Here is a 22,559-nt window from a genome sequence, read left to right as displayed (position 1 = left end):
GGTATTGTCACACCGGTTGTATTTAAACAAGCCCAAATGAATACAACAAGTGATGACTTAAATCTAAACAATGGCTTTACTCGAACAAAAAAGGGATAACCATTACCAAAAGTTGGAGAAGCGTCTGAAAAATTTCTAGGGAAACCAGGGAACTCCTCTAACGGAGCCCAGCTCCAGGAGCTCACCCGATGGAGACTCATCTAACGCAGATTCGGGGCAGCGTTTTATACCGTCGCGCGATCTTCTCCCCTTCCGGACTGCGTATTTGCGTATCTTTCTTAGAGCGGACTTCTCCCGATAAGTTCTTCCCCACGATCGCAGCGTTGTCCAAGGATCGGATGGCTCATCTCTGCGAAGAAATAACCAATCTCCCTTTTCACCCTGGACACTATTGTAATTGGAATGCAAAATGATTTACACATTACAGAAATTAGGGGAAAAGATTCTAGGTTAGGACTTAATTTGGATACCAATAGTTCGTCCGACATAGAAGATGGTAATGGGTAGACAAATAGGTTTCCCTTGTTCAAAAATCTTCTCCCAACTAGATAAACCCGTTCGGGATGTTTGACGAAATTTTTTATCACAAAAACGTCCATATTCTCAAGGAAAACACAACTTTCAGATAATGACGTTGACAGCAAAGCATTCTTGAAACACAAGGACTTGTACTGTTCGGCCCCAGAAAACTTAGGTAATAACACTGTGTCTGAATAATGGATTCCCACAAGTTCATATAGCCCAACATTTGAGGTAGAACTCTCTGCAAGTTTATTTTTGTTTCTTTTAGCTCTTTCAATTTCTTCTAACGCCGTACTATCTGTTGAAGTGGCTTTTCACTTTTTCGCAACAGATTCTTCATTTTTTGAAGTTTATTTTCAAAGGGGAAGGCGCTAAATTACAGGTTATACAGGTTACCATGTTTGCGAAGATCATTTGACAAATGTATCAAGGTATGGACGTAAAAAGTTACATATTTAGCGCCATATAACTGCACACCGGAAGAGACGTAAAGTTTCAACAGCGACTCAGCGTATGTCGCGCAAGCCTTACACATATTCCTGTTTACTAGAATTTTTATAGCGACATGGAGTAACATCATGTGATTATATCTAGCGGAACTTAAAAATGGTTTATGGGCAATAGGGCAAATGTAAAGCAAATCTAGTCGCAACTCTGTTGCTTTCCAACGTGGCAACTCATGAAGGTGCCTGGGTGTTCTTGGAAAAACGTTTGATATGTATTCCCCAATTGCAACTAAATAAGTAGATATCAGAGTTGCCGTTCGATCAGCAAAATGTGATCGATGATCACGATCACGATCAGCCTCAAAAATTGATCGATCGATCGTTCAATCGATCACCAAATGAAATTGATCGATCGATCGTTCAATCGATCAGTTTTTCGATCAAAAAATAATTAAAAATCTAAGCTTGCTTTTTTCTCTCCTCAACAATTCAGCAATGTATTTTGATGAATGTTACAATAAGAATGTAAGCAACCAAATACAAAAAATTACTTCTTGGAAGTTTTAGAAGGATTATTTGCCCATAAGCGGCAGCAATCACCATTTAATTTTAGAAAAACTAAGGCTTCGAAGTTCCCATCTGTCAAATTAGTCCGTTTCGCCGTGAAAATTAATCCTGCACAACTGAAAACCCGCTCACAGGCGGCCGACGAAGCTAAGGCACTGTTATATTCCCTAGCGATAGAAAGTAAATTTAGTGAAATATGTGTAACGTCATATGGGATAGGATAGAAAAAATAGTTACAGGAAAATTTTCTTGATGGTTGGGAATCGATCTAACGAGCTTAATTCTCCTGTCCCCTCACTTAGGTAGCTGTCAACTTCATCGGATTCAATCGATGTCCTTTTCTTTTTGAATCCGTCAAGAAAGCGGGTTTTTTTTGCTGGCGAAGGGATGTTTGCATTCCTTAAAAAATGAAGAATAAAACCATTAACAATTATTCTAAACAAATAATCACAAAAAAAGAAATACCCTTGGTCAGGCGTGCTGTCAGTGCTCTGGTGTCGTCGTACCACAGATTTTAGTAGAGTGATCAGCTGCGCTTTTTCTTCTTCGTCGGCCCAAATTGTTTTAAAATTTGGGTCTGAAATCGATGCCAGTCGAAGGTGATTGTTGTGAAACATTAGTCCAAATCTCTTTTCCAGTCCAAGCAAAACGGCAGAAACCAGTGGTTGGCAGTGAACGATTGAAATGTCCTTCGAAAATTCCGTCATAGTCTCTTGAAGCAATCTTATTGTAGGAAATACACAGCCAATCGACATTTTTCCCTCGTTTTGGAGAACATCTAGCGCCTGTGTGAAAGGCTCCATAATCCTAACGTACTCAATCAGAAATTCTTCTTCAGTTTTAGTTAAAGGCGCAATGTTAAAGTGATGGAAAACTTCTGCAAGCTCCTCATTTTTCGACCCTATCAGCTTTGTTACGCACTCAACTTTGTCGAAGAACGAGTTCCACCTAGTGACATTGTAGAGGACGAAAAGGACACCGAGTTTACTCTTGATGTAATCCGACGCCAAAGAGCTGCGTGCTTGCTTGTTACATATTGCTTGAAGTTTCGCTTCAATGCGCCTCTTTAACTTTTTGAAAGCAGCGTTGGAGATATTGCTAACGTCAGTAGTCGCGATTAAGTTCAAGGTGACAGGAGCATCTCATGTGTCGCGGGAGTTTGATTCGTTCTTTTTCGGTAACAGCCACATTGATGTTGTCGTCGTCAGATTCTTCTGAAGTGGTGGCTTCCTTATCTGCACACTCCTGTGAATGACGATCAAAAATCTCTCCAATGTCTATAAAATCAAAATCGTCGTCGTCTTCAAGATCTTCTTCATCTTCATCTTCTGGTTCTGATGTTGCTGTGTTGGGTACAAAGACGTTAAAAGCTTTCAAGAAGTTACTGCCATTGTCGGTAATTTTGCAATTGACTTTAGAAGAAATGCCAAATTCTTTATGAATGCTGTCAATTAATTTTGCTATGACATCAAAGGTGTGAGACCCAATCACACGGCGTACAGCCAAACAGGCACTGCATCTTGACAAGTCAGACCCAAGCCAATGCACCGTCATCCCCAAGAAACTTCTTCTACGGCCTGACCACAAATCGGCCGTCGTTGAAACATGAAGAGCTGATTCTAGGGCAAGAATTAAATTTGTCTTCGTATTTGAATATTCGGTCTGTAGACGCTCAGTGAAATATGTCCTCTTCTTGACAACTAATTTGCCTACAAGGCTGCCCATTAGATCCCGAAAGCCTTCTCTCTCCACTTCCCTTATAGAAAGCGAGTCTTTTATAATGAATTTCTGTAAAATTAAAGCACAATGTTAGCATAAGACTTCACAAATTATAATGATGTAATATAAACCAATACCATTATTTTGGTGTCAAGATCTGCTTGTGTTAGGACCTGTTTATTTGTCGTGGACTCCTTTAGATTAACCAGGTGTTTATCCATACTTTGACATGGAGATGTTTTATCGTTGGCTGCACTTTTACCAGCTGCAAAGGGTGCATTGAAGTCACTTAACCTGGCACGATGATAAGTCTAAGAAATGAAATGTTAGTTACTAACTAGTTTCTTTGGTAAAATAATAATGCTGTGAGTGCACACTTACAGTGATATGTCTTCGTGCATTCATCAATGAAGAGTGGAAGACTGTAGTGGTTCTTGTTGAGGGACATCCGAGTAAACATTTGTATACTGTGCTTTTTTCATTTGAAGTTATTTTTTCAAAAAATTTTGAGGGCACAAATACAACATATGGTGATGCTTTAGCTCGAGCTTGACTCTTATTTCCAGAACTGGGAGTTTGACTTGATTCCACATGGACACTACAAAAAAATTTTGTTGAATGTTAACTATTTCACCAAAATTAAAAGTGATTTACTTACACTTCGACATCGACATCTTTACTCGATGACGGTATGGCTTCGGCTTCGGCCTCAGCCATAATCAAAGAAACAAGTAAATTAACCAAAGGAAAGAAAAGCCTGAAAGGGTGAAATTCGTGAACTGTTCCTGACTGTAACAGACGACTTGTGACTGACTGAGAGGCGGCATGGCTTCTTCCTAGATAAATGGAAGAAGTTGTATTACTGACTCCTAGATGGCGCTGTGAACGCTGATCGAAATTGATCAATTCATTTTCGATCTCGATCTCGATCTTGGGCGTTGATGATCTATCGTTCACGATCAGCAAAAACGGATCGATCGATCGCAATCGATCTCGATCAGCAATCGATCGTGGCAACTCTGGTAGATATACTCTCTATAGTTTTATCAGAAAACTTAAGTTTATCAGACTTTCCCGATAACCACGTCTTTAAATCCCTTTTTCGGACTCCGATAGACACTAGATGCATATAGTCTAACACAACATTTGAACTAAGATCATCAAGTATGTTTGCGATAATCGACTTACCGCCATCCTTGATCTCAGAAAAAAAATGATTTTGAACAATTTTCTCAACTTTCGCAAATGTAAAAAACATGCCAAGAGAGGCAAAACACAGAAAGCCTTCTTTTACATATGCCAAAGTTGAAAAAATTGTTCAAAATTAGTTTTTTCTGAAAAAGCTTTCATGAGAGATTCGTTCCACTAAGTCATCCATGATGTTGCATGCGACGGCCTTGTTTTGCCAAAAATTTGTTGCGACGAACATCGAATGGAAATGGTCCCTTTTTTAATGTTTGAATATATAGAAATTCGATATCATATGGAAGCGAAACGTTTAAAAAATGAGGTTAGCCAGAAATTAAAAGAAGAGCAGCATAAACTGCTCAAACTGTCTAAGATGGTCAATTAATGTGTATTAATGTATATTAAGGTGTGTAATACAAAGAGGAATTGATTTAGGCTTCCTTTTTTTGTAGTAATTTTTTGTATTTTTAATCCAGAAGAAAACACCACGGAAAACAGTCATAAGCGACTACTTTCCCCATTGTTGACAACGTTTTGGACGGAATGTTATGACTGATCCGGGTAGTCAGCGCCCCTAGCGAGTGCCCTAAAATTTGTCCGCGAAAATAGCAGACGAAACACCTAGCAGACGGCAGTTCGGGGACCTTCAATGTTAGACCATGCTTAAACTCATGGAGTTTACTTTTGTAGAGACTGCGGGAGTTCCATTGGATGATTTTCAGTGGTTTCATCATTTTTGGGCCTTTTCAATGGTGTTGGTGGTTGGTTTGTACGGGGGTTTGGCGAGAGGGCGGGCGGCTTGTAGTAGGGCTGTAATTGTGGCTAGTTGTTCGTTATTTGATTCGAATCCTGTGGCCATGTCCTTCTCTATCTTTTCGATTGCTTGCGGTAGTTCTACAAGGGGGGCTATTTCCTGTTGCATATCCTAGACGGTGGATTCCAGGGTTTTGAGTCTAGTGGTAGTTTGGGGTTGGAGTACTGTGATGGCTTCAATTTGTGTTCTCAGTTTTGCTACTTCCTTCCTTAGGTCATCTATTTCTTGACCCGGGTTTGAGGTGGGGTGTTTTTTGGGTAGTTGGGGTGGTCTCGTTGGTTCAGGGTTGCTTAGTAGTTTGCTCGCTTCTGCGATTGGGATTCTGTGTTCATATGCGAATTTGATTATTTGTTGTCTGTTGCTGTATTTCGGGCATTCAAGAGTTCCAGCTGCGTACCCAGAGATTAGTTCTCTGGGTAGTTGCGTAGTATTGAAAAAGAGCGTGACTGTTTTCCGTGGGATTCTTCCGCCATCTGTTGCTAGGGTTGTGAACCGTTGTAGGGGAGACTGGAATATGCCGGGACACCGGGTCAAGAGGGACAGTAGGGGGAAAAATAGTAGATTTTGATAAAATTATAAAATTTTTTAGTATGTTATTTAGATACATACAATCTACTTTGGCATGAAATTTGGTTGAGTTTTGTCAATAACTGTATCAGTTATTAACAAAACTAAAAAAACTGGTTTTTTTTAGTTAATTTTGTCTCCGCCATTTAATGTTTCTAGAAAAAATAATCGCAAAAGGCATGTAAATTTAATATGGAAATGAAGCTTAATCATTTTTTTATTGTTAAAAACAAAAATTATAATTTTCGATCAATTACTGTAGATAATATTAACGTTTTAAAAAAATAGTCTTTATCGGGAAATCGGGACAGCTGTTTTTGACTAAAATGGGACATTAGTGGGCGGGTTTGGCCTTCAAGCCCATCAATCATCACCGAGGGAGCGAGACTTTAGACCCCTTCGACATAAGACCCCAGGAGGGGTCGACTTTAGACCCCCACGTTGCGACGCAAGACCCCCATAATTTAAAAAAATATTTTTATTCGTTAATTAATAGACAACGCAAAACCCCTAGCCCCCGACGCAAGGCCCCTGTGTCTTTTTTTCATTTAATGTAACCCCGACTTAAAACCCCGTGCCTTAAAATGTCTTCATATATTACCGACTTTAAGTCCCTGTCCCCCGACACAATGTCCCTGTATTTTTTGCCATTCAATATTATCCCGACTCAAGACCCCATTTTCCAAAATGTGCCAACAATTCCTAACTTTAAACCCCAGACACAAGCCCCCGTAATTTTTGCAAACGAAATATTTTCCCGACCGAAAACCCTTTGCTTAATCATGTTATAGTTACATCTACTTGAAGCCCCGCTTTAAAACCCCCGAAATTAAAAATTAACCTAAAAAATTTTTTTTTTTTCAAAACCATCTTTGCTGCCACACTTAAACAAAGCGGCATCATTTGTAGGGATTACGTACTCGAGAACAGATTGCACACTTCAGCTTTAAAATATCCTTTAAAAGGATCTCAAAACAATCATTAATACATCCAGGCATTTTTAGCAAAAGTTATTGAACAGAGAACGGATTACGGATAACTGAGTTTGTTTTATTCGAATTTAATTTTATGGGTCAGATGAGGAAAGAAAACAGATCATACTGATAAATAAATAAAAGTTATTCAGGGAAAATAATTAAAAATTTGAGCGACTGGAGTACGGCAATAAAAGCAGAGATTGCGGGCTACTCTCTCAAGTTGCTCGGCACATTGGTGGCAGACCGTGTGCCCACAAGGAATAAAAATTTTATTCTTTGGATTGATGGTGCAAATATCACAAATGTGCGCTGGCTGAGGATCGTGATGGTCAGCAGCAACAACAGGAGGGGCCGCAATTACAGGCTCAACAACAGCAGGGGCAACAATTACGGGCTCGACAACACCAAGAGCAGCAGCAGCCGCAACCAGAATGCGACGCGGTCGACCTCGATTACTGAACTTAGGCAGAACCTGAAAAGAACTCGTTCGGGAGTCGAGAGAAGAACTTCTAAAACGAATAGAGCTCGAGTTACGGGTTCTGTCAGTTAAATGACAGCCTGTATCGGCATGTGGACTTTTGCCCCCTTCAACTAATGCCCCCTCGCGTTTACTACAGTTGCCCCCCAGACTGTTGCCCCTTAAAATTATTGTCCCCTTAACTAATGCCCCCTTAACTAATGCCCCCTTAACTAATGCCCCCCGAACTAATGCCCCCAAAAATAATTAACAATTGCCCCCTAATTATAATAATAATATAATAATAATAATAATATAAGTAAGTTTAAATCAAATTAATCATAATGATTTAAAATAGGCCGCGGTTACAATTTCATATGTCATATGGGGGGAGGGGCAATTGTTAATTATTTTTAAGTCCGATCCTAGTAATGTAGACTCGTACAATTTCAGTATTCCTATAAAATGAAAATATAATAAAAATTGCGAGAATGTTCTAAACATGAATTTCAAGATAAGAAATATACCAATTGCAATTCAACAAACACGGGGACAATACAGAAATTACGGGGACTTGTGTCTGGGGTTAAAAGTTAGGAATTGTTGGCACGTTTTGGAAAACGGGGTCTTGAGTCGGGATAACATTTAATGGCGAAAAACACAGGGACATTGTGTCGGGGGACAGGGACTTAAAGTCGGATATATATTTAGACATTTTAAGGCACGGGGTCTTAAGTCGGGGTTACATTAAATAAAAAAAAAACACAGGGGCCTTGCGTCGGGGGCTAGGGGTTTAGCGTTGTCCATTAATTAACAATTAAAAATATTTTTTTTAATGTCGGGGGTCTTGCGTCGTAACGTAGGGGTCTACGGTCGACCCCCCCTGGGGTCTTATGTCGAAGGGGTCTAAAGTCTACGTGCCATCACCGAGCTCATGACGCCATTACTGTTCCTTACAATGATCACAAGCAATCGATTATTTGGCATATTAATCGATTACAATAAGCCCAACCCCCACCTATCTTGTAATAAGGGTTTTTTATCATATAAAAAAAAATTTTTATTAACACAATAATCAAATTGAAACATTTATTAACTTATAGAGTCTATACAGTGGGACGCTATTGAAATTTTTACAAATTTTTTAAAATGAATTTTAAGGCGAAAACGGAGGACGTCCCTCACCCCCCACCCTAGTGTCCTCACTTACCCCTCAAAGTAGGCTCCTCCCACAAATCTAAGAAAACTTTAAAGGTCTTATATGGGAAAATGGTTTATTATTAAATTATATAAAAAATATGGGGGGTACATTACCGTATGGAATACATAAAAACAAAATAATAAATTAATTTAATGATTAGTTTGGGAGATATAGGGGGAAAACGAAAACCGTCCCGGCTTACTCCAGTCTCCCCTACCTTAGTAGCTTCTTGGTCAGCCAGTAGGTTTAAGAGGTCTTCTTCTGAGTCTTGGTTGGGGATGTTTCGGATCACTCCTCTGAGCGCGGCTTCAGACAAGGTGAGATTGCATTTGATTTGGAATTCTTTCAGTACATTCAGTTCCAGGATTTTCCTCTTTGGCGGTGATGATGTTGGGTATACATTAAGGTATCCTTGATGTGTCCACTTGGTTCCAGCCTTGACTTGTCCGATAGTGTCTGTTAGGGCGTTCATGAAGGCCAATTTTTTGGTGATGCCAAGTAGTAAAAATGATTTTGGCTTGCTGATGATTTGGATGACGATCGGTGCACCCCTGCATGGTTGGTTGAAGAGGTTTAAATATCGGGGGTGTCCGTGTCGTAGGCTGTGTTGGTCCTTGTTAATCTTGCCTTACGCGGATGGTTTTTCATAATCCATTAATGTAGTATCGTCGATGGCACTTGATATTGTAGCACGGAGGAATAATGCTGAGACTCAAGTAGCGATTAAGATAGATTGTATTCACTGTCGATGCGCTCACACACACACAGTACAAACAAACAGTTACAACTAGACTGGGGCGCAGCAAGGGACACACACAAGTATTTATGCACCAACGTAGACAGCAGCTACCGGGAGAAATATCTGCTGACAAGACTGCCGGACATCTCACGTAGAGTTGCGGTCAATAGCCGATACAGGAGCGCCGGACGTGACAACTAGTCCATGGGGCCTCAATAACCGCGACAATATTTCTTATTTACGCACTGGGTTGATTGGATTCATGGTATGGTTTTTGGCGTGGTCGGTTTGGGGGGTTTGGGTAGGTGGTACAGGATAGGGGGTATGGTACGAACCTGAGGCAGATTGTTTGGCGCACTATTTGGCACGTCTTGTTACTATAGATTAAAGGAGTACACGACGTTGTGCCGTGTGTGACGTGTGTGTCTTCGCATCCAGCGATATCTGAGTCAGAGTATCAGATTAGGTGGTTCGTGAGTTCAGTTCCTCCGAGAAGGCCGTCATTCGGGGTGCTGGCCAGGTAGGAGAGAATTTGCTTTACGGCTGCCCAGTGAGGTAATCCTGGATCTTGACTATAGCGTTATACGGCGTTCACGGCGAATAGAATGTCTGGGTGCGTCATCATTGCTATATACATGAGGCCGCCTACCGCTGAGCGGTAAGGTGTTGTAGTAAGTGGAAGTTTGCCACTGTTCTTTGGACAGTCTCTGACGCTGAGACGGTAGCATGGGTCGGCTGGCACATTGCTGGGATGACAGTCTGTCATTCGGAATTTCTCCAGAAGTGATTAAATGTAGATACCTTGAGTGATGTAGCGTTTTCTCTCCTCGCGGTTCCTTGTGATCTCGAGGCAAATAAAAATGTCTGCTGGTCTCAAGGTCATCTCGAGAAATTGCTCCAGGTGCTCGATGATTGACTTGGCTTTCTCTTTCGTCTTTGTTGCCAGTACTCCATCGTCGACCCAAATCCCGAATAGGGTGATGTCATCGACGTTTTGGTCGTGGTGGTAGTAAAGGCAGGGGTCGGAGTTGGATCGAATAAGATCGTACTTGACAATGTAGCCGTCGAACGTCTCGTTGAAGTTGTATGCGGACTGGATTAATCCGTAGATGGGATGACCGAGGCTGCCGACCTTTCCTTCTTGTCCTGGCGTCACGAAACCTTCGGGTCACTCGATGTACAGCTCCTCGTTCAGACTTCCGCAGAGAAAAGCGGTCTTCACATCGAGTTGGAAGAGTTCGAGGTCGTGGACTGCTGCTATGGAGAGTAGAACTCGAAGAGAGTCGAATTTCGTGTTGGGGCGTACGTTTCGGATGACTTGTAATCGACGTCTGGTTCCTGGGTGTAACCCTTGGCGACGAAACGTGCTTTGTAGATTTTCTGGTTGCCTTTAAATCCCGGCTTGATCTTGAACGTCCATCTGGTTTTGATCACAGAGTGGTCCTTTGGTCGATCGACGACCGTGTAGATTTTTGTTTTCATTAGAGAGTCAAATTCTCGCTTTGTGGCTGCAATCCATTCTGGCGCTTCTCTGCAGGAGATAGCGTCTTGGTACTGGTCGGGCACTTCCTCCTCCGTCGGACGGGTTGAAGGTGTTGCGGTTCTAGATGGGAGATTGATGTTGGTAGCGTTCATGCTCTTGATCACTTTCGGCGTCTTTGTTAGCGCAGAGCGGTGAGGATCTGGGATGGGCGATGCGTCTGCGAGTTTTTCTTCTTCCGTTGAGGTGCGTGTGCGTGCCAGTCTTCTGGTTTTTGCTGGTGGTGCCGACGAGACGGGATCTTCTTGTCCGTTCGAAGGAAATACGAGCAGATGGGTATTTTCCGTGTTATCTTGTTGATTCTCGAGTGACTCTTGATCTTGATTGTGATCTCGTTCGTTTGTTTATCTCTTGATTGAAATATTTCCGTGTCGTTCTGCAGGTTGATGGAAGGAAGACGAGCGGTGTAGACGTGATGAGCTGGCGATGCATCGCAGCTCGTGTTAACTTTTCCAGTAGATGGATCGTAGAATCTCTCTCCTTTTTGAGTGTCTGAATTACCAACGAAATAGACCAGTTTGCCAACGCTCTCTAGTTTCCCTTCTCGAATTTGTTTGGGAATCAAAGCGTAGAATTCTTTTCCGAAAGTTCTGAGCGTCGACCGATTTGATTTACTTTTATACCAAGCTTCGTGCGGAGTCGTTGTAGGACATGTAGTGGAGGTAAAGCGATTTAGTACGTAGAACTTGTGATTTGTTGCTTCTGCCCAGAGAGAGAGAGGAAGAGACTTATTAGAGTGCAGTAGGGTACGAGTTCCTTCGAAGAGGGTACGGTTGTCTCTTTTAGCTGAGCCGTTCTGTTGATGAGAATATCGAACGGTGGTTTCGTGTCTGATGCCCTTCCTTCTCAACCATCCTTCAAAGTCGTCCGACTCGTATTCGGTACCACCGTCGGTCCTGATGCACGCGACCAGTTGTCCTGTTTGGGTGTGGACGAGGCAGATAAAGTTCTTGACCGATTCCGCGACCTGAGCCTTTGTCTTGATATAGTATGCGGCGCGGAAGTCGCTGTGGTCATCTCTGAGGGTACAGCAATAGATGGCTCCTCCTATGCTCTTTACTTGGGCTGGACCCCAAACGTCGGAGAAGATTAGTTGTCGGATGCGGGAAGATCTGATGGAGGTGCTGTTGCCGAAGGGGGTGCGCTTTGCCTTTGATGCTGCGCAATCGTGACAATTTTCGATAGGAGGCTGAATGCTAGCTGGCAGGTTAAAGCCGTCTACTGCCCCACTCTGAGACATCTTAATTATCATCGGATAGTTGAGATGTGCAAGGCGCTGATGCCATTCTTCGATTGAGTCGTGAATTGAGCGAGAGAGTGCCCGGAAGGAGTGGGGAGACTGTAGATCATCTTTGTTCGTCTTTGGATACTTTTTGTCGAGACGATAAAGAGTTGCGTCAGCGCGTTCTCCTGTAAAGACGGTGACTCCGTGTAAGTTGACGTAGACCCGAGAGCCGAAGAAATTAATCATCCTTCCTCTTGCAGTGATAGTGCCGACGGAAATGAGATTGGTCCCGAGTTTGTGGGCGAAAAAGGAATTTGAGAATGTGATGGGCTTGGACACACCATTCACCAACGCGTTGAACACGACGTCACCGATTCCAAGGATCTCCACTCGGCTGTTGCCGATTCCTTGGATCCACTTTGATCCTGGCGGAACAGGTATCAAGTTCGAAAACATGGATTGTTGATGAAACATGTGCTTAGTTGCACCCGGGTAAAGATAAACGTTGAAGGTTGGGTTATTCGGGAGGGATGATTGAGTGGTATGGGCGATGAAAGCGACGCTGGGTTTACTGGAATCCAGGTGGATGGTTTTGTCGTTCGTTTCTTCGAACGAGGTGGCATGTGCTTTGGTATTTTCATCGTTCATCTTGAAGCGACATTCTTTCTCCCAGTGGCCGGGATAATCACAGTACCAACACTTTCCTTCTCTTCTTTTATTTCCTTGATTCGAAGAGCAAAAACGCGTGGCTCGGCTGTTGTACCCTCGGTTGGTACGAGGGAATCTTCTTCCTCCTCTCCCTCTTCGTTGTGGATAGGGGCTTGAGTTAAAGCGAGCTAATTCTCGATTGAATGGAGCGTGATCGACTCGAGAAATGTTTGAATTGGAATGTTGTGACGAGGGTTGGTGGAAAAATGCTTTGTTATCTGAGTCTTTGCTGACTGCGGCATTACTGTGTCTTCTTTTGTTTCTCTCTTCCTCGTTGCAAAGTCTCGTCGTGAGGTTTGCCAGGTTTCTCTCTGATGCGGCTGTGCTTTCCCACGAAGTGAAAAAGCCGAGAAACGGGTCGGGTAGAGTAGTGAGGATGCGATTGATTGTGCTCTGTTCGTCAGAGGGGCAGCCAGCGTCAGTCAGTTCCTTGGCCAATAGCTTGATTTTCTCTATATGAGCTCTGACGCTGTGGTCAGTGTCGTAAGTGACGTTGAGAAATTGCTGATGGAGAGCCTGTCCCCTCTTGATAGAATTTTGCTGATACTGGTTTTCGATGGAAACCCAGATGGATCGTGCGGTCTCACAGGTGAGCAAAGAGTTTTGCTGTTCCTCTAGGAAGGTGTTGAATAAATAGTGCATGGCCAAATTATCGTCCTTCATCCATTTGTCGATTAGGGCTTTGTTGGTCACAACACTACCTTCTTTGACCTCTGGTTTCGGTCTTGTGCCGTCAACTATAGGTACGAGATCATGTTCTCTCAAACGGATGAACAAACTGAATTTCCAGATGGCGAAATTCCTGCCGTTAAATTTGACTGTCTTGATACTTCCTTCTCTTTGTGAGGGATTTGATAACATCTTGATATGAACAGACTTGACTCTGGACCCATAACCTGTTATAATGGTTGCACAAGGGAAGATGGTCAGTTTGGTATTCTTTGTATTAGATCAGATCTTAAGTCACCATCTCTTCTCTATAAGAGGGTTTTGCTCTTAGCCTGAATCCATCTCTTGTGTTATTACGAGTGTTTATACCAGTACATATATGAGGTAAAAATATTCACCTTGATTAGAGAAGCAGATGCTTCGAATCGAATTCCTAAAAGTCGATATGAAACTATTTTTGCATGCGTGCATCTTTGATCATGCTCTATAATTATTTAGGTTAATTAGTGAATATAAAATTGTTCTGTGAATACACATTTATTATTTCACTGAAATACACGGTAATGCAATTTACTATTTGAAAAAAAGGTTTGAATTATGAACTACGTTATTAAATTAATGATTATCATAAAAAAAACTTACATAAAAAACGAGAAAAAAATTTCGCGTTCCATGAATTCGAAATGCATTTCATGACATACTTAAATTTATTTTATTAACTTGTCGTGCAAGGAAGTAATAGAAAACTTCTAAGAAATATGGCAAACTTTTCATTTTCTGTCTACCCATTACGTACGTAAATGAAACTTTGAAAGAATAAAGTATGCCACAATTTCAGTTTGTTTTACAAGTGTAATAAATACATTATTGGATATAGAATTTTGGTAAGTAATGTTTAAATAATGTTTTCACAATTGCATTGAAAAGAAAAAAGACATAAAGTTGTGTTGTTTAGTGTTTCACCAGACAGCTACATTCTACGTTAAACATGTCCCCACCAAAAGTAAGTCTCAAATAAAATATGCCAAACATATAGTAATACTATAAACAATTGTGTTTGAAAATTTTATAGGATTCAGTAAGGTACTTAATTGTGAACCTGGAAACAGCCACCGTTCCCTACGTAGCAGTTGTTCCACATTTCTGGGTGAGAAATGGGAATAAGCGTGTGTACCCAAATACAAGCGGAGACATCTCTGCAATCCGACAAGAAGTACTAACAGACAAATGGGATATTTATAATTGTGTGATTCGTAAAGAATTTGGTAAGTGTGCATAACTTCACAATTTTGAACCAACTTATGATAAATTTGATTTCTATATTAGATTCGTACCAAGCAGCAAGGGAAATACTACAACGTCCTTGCGAACAAAGTGAAATTACTTCTCCATCTGAAGATAAACTAGAGTTGGCAAGGGCTGCCGCCGAAAAACACCAGTGATGAGGTATTCCCCTACTCCGTGTATCACATCTGAGGATTCCGACAACAGTTTTGAACACAGCTATGGCAGTACCCAGGGTTTACCTCCTGTGCCACTACCGTCAGGATTTCCATCACCATTAAACAGGAAAGGTAATACGTAGGGTAAGTAACGTAATATGTGTTTGAATCAATTTTTATGATATAAATGACGGCCAGCGTACTGTTGAGCATATTGCGTTGAGCGTAATGTTGAGCGTACTGTAACCACAGACTACACAAGTAATGGAACAACAATCGTGCCATTTTCTATCCATACCGCGACAACTGCGGAGCAACAGCCGTTCATAAGTAAGCTATATTTTGAAATTGTGACTCGATTTTAACGATTCTTTGCTTAATGGTAGATGATTGTCAGCGTAGTGTTACAGCAAACACAAATGTTGTGGGCGCACAATACGCCAACGTCCTTGCGACACACACCACTGAGATCCGGTGGGCAGACACCATATTCTTTGCACGCCGCTACCTCACAGCAGCAGTTAAGCACAGGTATGATGTTTAAAAATATTGTATAAGGGCGATAACTTCCTTCACTGATAGCAGGTGATGGCTGGCATAGAACTATTGCGCCCATGCAAACATTGCATACGACCTACGGCAATACGTTACCAAGAAGCTGGCAGCCTCCATATCAGCAGACGTCCAAAAGCAAACAACACAACAAGCCTTAGACCGTGCTGGCCCTTCTGCTGTGCTTCATTCGTCATTGTCGCAACATCTACATGCGAGCCAACGCTTAAACCCATTGACTGCGCGAATAAATGAACGAGATCCAACTGATCCTGCTGAAATGTTCAATTTTTTGACTACCCTAATGCGGTAGTTTGCCAAAAGCAACGAGAAACAAAACGTGAAATTGTCGAAAATGGTTTCTATTGAGACTAGATTGGGCAATATGAACGCAATGAGAACGACCAACATACTACCAGAAGAAGACGGGGGTAATCTCCAACTTGCATTACCGCTCACTGAGATTGAATCTATTCGCGCATTCGAGGAAAGGATCCAGTCTGACAACAACTATAAGCAACCGGTAAGTTTTGCTGAAATGTATTATTGATACGACTGTTGATTTTCTTTTCAGGTAGGTTTAATCCGTGGACTTGGTGGTTCTTGTTTAGCCAATGCCATTAAGCGAGCTTGGTTGCTTGTTTTTTCGCTCCAAGTGAGGTCTGGATGCAATTGGGGTGGTAAAATACGCAACGGTGTGAAAAAGTTAGGAATAGCGAAATCACCGGTCACCCGTGCTGTTCTTGGTATTATCCTGCTAATATAGTTTTTGCGAAGTTTAGTTTCTAATTTCGTTTTGTATTTTAGAAGGGATCAAAGGCGTTCCGCAGTTCACCCATATAGCACATTTCTGCCGTTTGATGTCCGAAATATGGCCGAACATCCGTTAGATATCTATGTACTCAATGGGTAGTTCCAGGGATGTCCGTCGGCTAGTCACCTTGGAAGTGCAATGAATGTGCGAAAATTATATTCTACGGACCTCCTTCCAACAGTCAAGAAGTTTTCAATTGTTTCATTTAAAGATAGGCCTCGAGCCAATCGGGGCGCTTTTTTGAAAATCGGGTTTCTCATTTCGGGCCATCGAGGCGTGGCTCAGGGTGGAAAATTCTTCTCCCCGAATTCAATTGGGGTTTGCAATCAATTGGATTGCAATCAATCGATTCATCAATGCAAAAAACATTATCAATTGACTGTTTCACCCGATCTATCCGATAACAACCGCGATAATAGCTCGTTCTACCCGCTTGCCCCGATTTTTACTCTGAAACCGAAAGAACGGCATTTTTTTTATTGCTTCGGGGCAACCAGTTAACCTAAAAATTTTATCCGCACCGCCCCGGTTGAAAAAGTGGCACCTCAATTCAACCCCGAATGTACTTTATCGGTGCGGGGCGGTTAACTCGATTAGAACTAATTGGGGCCGATCACTAACTTTCATTATTAATTGTCAAAATTTCTTTGTTTCCAAAAGGGGAAAACTTAACCGTGTTAAAATTTTTCCCTTGAACGTATTTTTTTTTTAAATCCAGCATTTAATACGAAAAATTGAAAAATAAAGGAGTAATTATCTATTTGCCGGATGGTTTATTTTTAAATTTATTACAAAAAATTAATATTTATTAATTAATATATGTAAGTCGTGAGTTTGTTTGCACAGGCTTTCCGTTTAGCTTACGGGAACCAAGCCATTAGAAATTAACTTACAGAAAATAAATGTTATTCGGCATCTAATAATATTCAAAGCAGGTATACTTATGATAGGATTTTAATTTCAAATAAAAAAACAACTACTTTAAACTTAATAAATCATGCTGAAGTTTAAAATTCAAAAAATATTTAGCCTTAATTGTTTAATTTCAATTGATACACTTCTGGTTTAACCTAAGTTCGACATCATCTTAACTTCTTAAAAATCCTGTATGTGATTTGTTATCGAAAAAGCTCAAGTGTTTTACAACAATTCGATTGTATTGTTCGAAAATGCGGGTCTATAGATTGGCACAGTGGAATAATATTGGTCTGTGGTGCGGGAGACCCGAGTTCGAATCCTGATATAGCATAATATTTTCAAGATTAGAGGTCCAATACATGTAATATTTATAGCCAAATGAAAGCCCGTTCGGATATCCTTGGAATGTCCGACGGCGCTGTAGAGGGCGGTCAAAACCCAAAAAAATTACATCCATAGGACATCCAAATCAGATATCGGGCTGTCCGGAGGATATCAAAAAAGATGTACTCAACATCGGGAGGATATCTGTCGGACATCTGACGGACTGTCTTGTGTTATGTGGGCACAGGCGTCAAACTAAGTGAACTAGAACGTGAAATAAAACATTACCTCAAGCGGGCACCTGAGCAAGTGCGCCTTCAACAAACACGTAGAGAAGAAGCTGTTACTTCCCGTCAAACAATTACGCGAACCGCCGCCGACTTTGATCAACGAGGTGAAGTAGGTAGCGTTGATCTCGCGACAGAAGATGGTGGTGAGGATATCCCTAACTGACAAGTTGGTAAGTATTTAATACTTTGACAAATGTTTTCCAACCATTGTAAAATTTTATTTTGTTACAAGATCCAAAGTACACACAGAGAATCGGCTGCTGTGCACTTACCATTTTATTATTGTGTTAATACAGAAAAGTTCATATTGAAAATCTAGAATCGCGTTTGCGAAAGGAATGCATGGGTAGCGTTGAGCTCGCGGCAGAAGATGGTGGTGATGAAATCCCTAACTGACAGGTTGTTAAGTATTTAATACTTTTACCTGTGTTTTCCAACCATTTTAAAATGTTATTTGGTAACAGGGTCCAAAGTGCACACACAGATTCGGCTGCTGTGCACTTACCATTTGATTTTTGAATTAATGCTGACTATACAGTCATACGTGGAAGTTTCTTTAGCAGGCAAATGGGTCTATATCCTTCTATTTCTTTTTGATGGAGGGGATAGTTTGGTGCCTACCGTACCCCTTTATGCTATTCCTATTTCTCTCTCTTTGCAACCCGCGGAAAAGGTGCAACATTAGAAGTAGGAAAATTGACTGAAACGTAGAGGAAGAGAAGAATGGAAAGAAAACGAGGGTATGGTAGGCACCATAGTATCTCTTCCGTCCAAACAAAATGAAAGGATATAGACCCATTTGCCTGCTAAAGAAACTTGCACGCATGACTGTATATAGTTAGTCTAGTCGAGCAAAGTGGAAAAAAGAAGATCAGTCCTGAAGAGATTATAGTCGGATCTTGGGGACTGGTTGATGCACATCGTGTCACTGGAGACCCAACTCAGGTTGACATGGACGTCATTGTCATTTTGTCACGAGAGCAGCCTTACATGGTTTTGTAAGCATCGATATTCGTTATTTGGTTGTTTCAACTAACACACATTTCTCTTTTGGTGTATACATATGTACTATACATTAACCCATCGCAGCATAACATAAAATTTAATAATTGGGGTTGTATTGTTTTTGAAATTTTCCAATAAAATTATATTTTGATATTTTATTCCATTATTACAAACGAGAGGGGTTATGGGGTCCTCTAAACTGAATTTGCATTATGCAAAATTACGTACATCCTTGTCGGTTCTGATCTGGACGTTCCCAGGATGTCCCAGATCACATGTACCAATAACATTCGGACTCAAACATCCCAAGGACGTCCAGTTGCGGACGTCTTCTGGATGTACTTCACTGAACTTCCTGAAGAGCGGACATTAGGACGTCCTCGGAACGTCCATAAGATTTCGGAAGGGATATCCGATCAGGACGGCTAGGACGGAGCTGGGATGTGCTGGGGTCCCGGTGACGGACGAAGGCTACTAGGGAACCCATCTGGATGTACGCCAGTATATCGGCCATAATTTTGGAGGCGCCTAAGGGGTGTGAGGTTATCGTGTGGTGTAACTGCAGGATCATTCCTAGGAAGTTATAAATTTCTAGCGGTGCTGCATCGATGAGACAACGTCCATGGGTGGCCAAGTTAGGGCTTACTGGCGCCCAAGTATTGTTTTTTAAGGTGTGGGCTTTTCCGTTGAAGTTGACGAAGTTTGCGTGCTAAAAACCCCGTCCGGAATACTTCGTGAACTCCCAACCTTCCAAGCCGATGGTTTGATTTCCGACTTTTGGTTGGGCCCCACACGGTGTGAAGACCGTTTCGAAGGTGACGTTTTGTGGGGAACATTCCAACACTGAAACGGAGGCCCCCACCGCGAGTAGTTTTGTGCATAGTAGAAGGTCTAGGTGCGAAGCTGCAAGCCATCTGTCATACGGGGCCGTCGTTGTGGCGCGTGATTGGCTGCCCTAAGATTTTCGGATTGCAGGTTGCGGATCTCTCGAGCCAGGTGGTTGGAGATGTCCATCGCGAAATCCCTAATGTATTGGCTTTGGCTGGCGTATTCAATTTCGGATCGTGTTAGCATTGATAGTGCCATATCTACGGTTGCGTCCGTTTGGTTAGACTCCCCATCGGGGTCGTCAACTTCCTTAGGAGTCTCCCGAACCGCGATGATGACCTTGTCCATACCTAAAACCGGGTGGAAGGCAGCTTCTCACGTTTCCGCAGGCGGAGCTATTTTATATTGAATAGATACAGTCCAGCTGTTTTGCTGGATCTCGTATACCGTACGCTAAATCCAGAGTGGAAAAACATTTTTGGCCATGCAGCAGGTCCAGCACGTCGTCAAATCGCGGTAATGGGAAGGAATCTTTCTTCGTTACTGCATTTAATTTCCGATAATCAATAAACAGGTGATCATCTCCCGTCTTTTTCTTCACGAGTACGATTGGGGCAGCCCACGGGGAGAGTAAACGGTGGATGATATTATTAACTAGCAGTTCCTCGATGATCTATTTTGAGACTTTCTTTTGATGTGGTGATGCCCTATAGGGTCTCTAGCAGATTGGGCCCAGTCCCTGGGTGTCGATGACGTGCTTGACTAACCCTGTGTTGCCCAGATTGCTTGTTTTGAAAGCGAAGACGTGTTGATTTGCCAAGAGTAGGTTGTGCAAGCTGCTCTTGACATCTTCTGCGACATCGGGGAAGGAGGCTTCAAGAACCTCGGGCTGAAGGTTGTTTGGCCGGTTAGGGCAGTATGCCACGTGATTACGTGGCAGAACGACAATGAACTCTTGCTGGAAGGGTTCACGGGGCCTCTCGTCCTCGACGAGAACGTTAACTTCTACAGTTTCCTGGCAGATCAGGGGCCTGTTGCTGATATCAAAGAGGTCTACGACTACCTCCCTTGAATCTTGTTGGTTTTTTTCCTGTTGTCGTAGCTTGTCGAAAAGCGTTTTACTGTTTAGACTTTTTCCTTCTCCGCTATATACTAGGGCGTTAAAGGAACAATTCCCTATTTTTAACCTTATTCTCGGGGTGGTGGGGCTTTTGAATACGGACTGGATCAACTGTTGGGGCTTAGGGTATCCATCGAGTGGCCCAACATACGGTTCGGTGGCTTTTAATTTTCCTCCTGAAACCGCAGAATGGCCGCTCGTGCTTGGGGCGTTTCGTGGTGACTTTCAGAGGGTGGCAAGGGTCTCGGATTTTTTATGGTGGGGTAGTAATTGTGGCAATGCACCACTTCTCGGCAGGTGGTGCATGTGTCGTTCCTTTGTTGATACTTCGTAAAACAATTTTCTGCTGTGTGGAGCCCGTAGGTGTTGTGGAAGTCACAAAACATGGAGGCTCTTCTGAAGGCATCCGGTTGTGAGAGATTATGGTCTCTTGCTTTTCGGTTGGACCCGGGCTGTCGTGGAGTGAACTGTCGCTTCATGTCCGTGAGGCTCTGTTGAAACTCGGAAGTCTGTGCGGACGCGGTTCTTTTGATTTTGCTGTTTAGTTTCTCGAGGGCTTCGAGTACCCACGCTAACTCGTTTTGGTTGCTCGGAATGTTAGGTGAGCTGTACGCCACATGTATGCGTACGCGCTTTTGGTTTTCCTCAATAGCCATTGCGGCCAATTCGGCCTTGTCGATCAACATTTCGAAGGAATTGAACTGTTTATGTTTCACACGGGGTTGCAAATCATGTTGAAGGCCTTCTATAAACCTATCCATAATTATTTGTCCCTCGACGTGGTGGCTGCTGCGTCCAGTACGCCTTCCATGGGGTACGCCTTATAGAATGCTTTCCGGATGCGGTTAGCATAACGACGCATGTTTTCTTCGGGTTCCCTCTTCGTGCTGTTGAATTCCACGCTCCGCTGAGATCTTGTCATGATAGAGTGAGATAACTTAAGTAATCTCTCTTTGACAGCTGAATACTCCTGTGCTCGTATGGGATTATCCAATTTGAAGTTGTCGAACTCCTCCGTGGCTTCCCCATACAGCTTCGAGCGCAAGAGGCAGAGTTTGTGTGCCTCTTCGAAGTTTCCCAAGTCTAGCGTGGCTTCCAGATGGGTGGCCCAGTCATCAAAACGACCGGACCTCTGTCCGTCGCAAAAATTGCAACTGAGCTAAAAGCTTGCATTGCCTGTTCCTGTTGTGCCCTACTAATCTTATCATCAATGGTTACGCTTGTTACTGTTGAAGGGCAGCTGGGGTTTGGGGTTCTTGGGTGGCAGTCGGTTGGCGTTCGCATGTTTATCCAGTGAGGGTTTTGTTGCCCACTCAGCTGCGGGTTAACTGGGGTCAAAGCTACGAAGTCTCGGGGGAAATACTCTGGGAGGGTTGTCCAGATGGGGCGAACGGGTTAGTGGGGTATGCATATGTGGGGTATGCATGCCCCACTGTGGGGCTACAATATTAATTTGTATAAGTTAACGTGGCAATTAGAATAGCTTACTTTACTCAGCACGAGGAAATTCTAATGAGAATTGTTCATCAATGATGCTGCCACACACATATAAAATTCTGCAGTTTTCTGTGTGGAAATATCTGCTAGTTAACTCGTCAGCAATCCAGAAAGATAAAAGCACTTGAAAAATTATTAGAGGACTTGATGATAACATCATTTCAATAGGCAATCAAAAAAATTTAGGTAGAAGTTGTCTAGTACTAATGGCCACAATGTTTTTGCATGTTGGCTATATGTACAGTACCTACCAGAAGTCTTTGGAAGCCTGAGAGAGCCTTATACAAAAACGCCGTTTTCGCGGTTCTCTCAGTGCTACAATTTTCGTCCAAATGGTACTTTTTTTTGTATGTACGTTCTCATAAATAGTGAGAACGTCCTTAATCTTTTCCAGAATTTTTTTAAATGGGAAGTGTTACCGAGTTGCCAT

At 42.3% G+C, this 22,559-nt stretch overlaps 1 protein-coding gene and 1 pseudogene across 1 annotated transcript; both read right to left on the bottom strand.

The window, feature by feature from the left end:
• Positions 1-1,317: 1,317 nt before the first annotated feature.
• Positions 1,318-3,059, bottom strand: LOC123470573. Its single transcript, XM_045170967.1, has 3 exons — positions 2,001-3,059; positions 1,773-1,934; positions 1,318-1,702 (listed from the first exon to the last, which is right to left on the bottom strand). The coding sequence occupies exons 1-3, from the start codon at positions 2,336-2,338 to the stop codon at positions 1,516-1,518; spliced, it is 687 nt and encodes a 228-aa protein (XP_045026902.1). The 5' UTR covers positions 2,339-3,059; the 3' UTR covers positions 1,318-1,515.
• A 15,968-nt stretch (positions 3,060-19,027) lies between these two features.
• On the bottom strand, positions 19,028-19,860 carry LOC123470443 (annotated as a pseudogene).
• Positions 19,861-22,559: the final 2,699 nt, after the last annotated feature.

The sequence above is a fragment of the Daphnia magna genome, linkage group LG3 (assembly GCF_020631705.1).
Source record: "Daphnia magna isolate NIES linkage group LG3, ASM2063170v1.1, whole genome shotgun sequence".
Taxonomy (NCBI): Eukaryota; Metazoa; Arthropoda; class Branchiopoda; order Diplostraca; family Daphniidae; genus Daphnia; species Daphnia magna.
The sequence above is the reverse complement of the archived record's forward strand: the minus strand, read 5'-3'. Positions and strand labels throughout refer to the sequence as shown.

Coding starts and splice junctions, on each gene's coding strand:
- LOC123470573 (XM_045170967.1), bottom strand. CDS start 2,338: ATGGAGCCTTTCACACAGGCGCTAGATGTTCTCCAAAACGAGGGAAAA. Junction 1,935..2,000: donor GACAGCACGCCTGACCAAGG/GTATTTCTTTTT, acceptor TCATTTTTTAAG/GAATGCAAACATCCCTTCGC. Junction 1,703..1,772: donor ACCATCAAGAAAATTTTCCT/GTAACTATTTTT, acceptor TTCTATCGCTAG/GGAATATAACAGTGCCTTAG.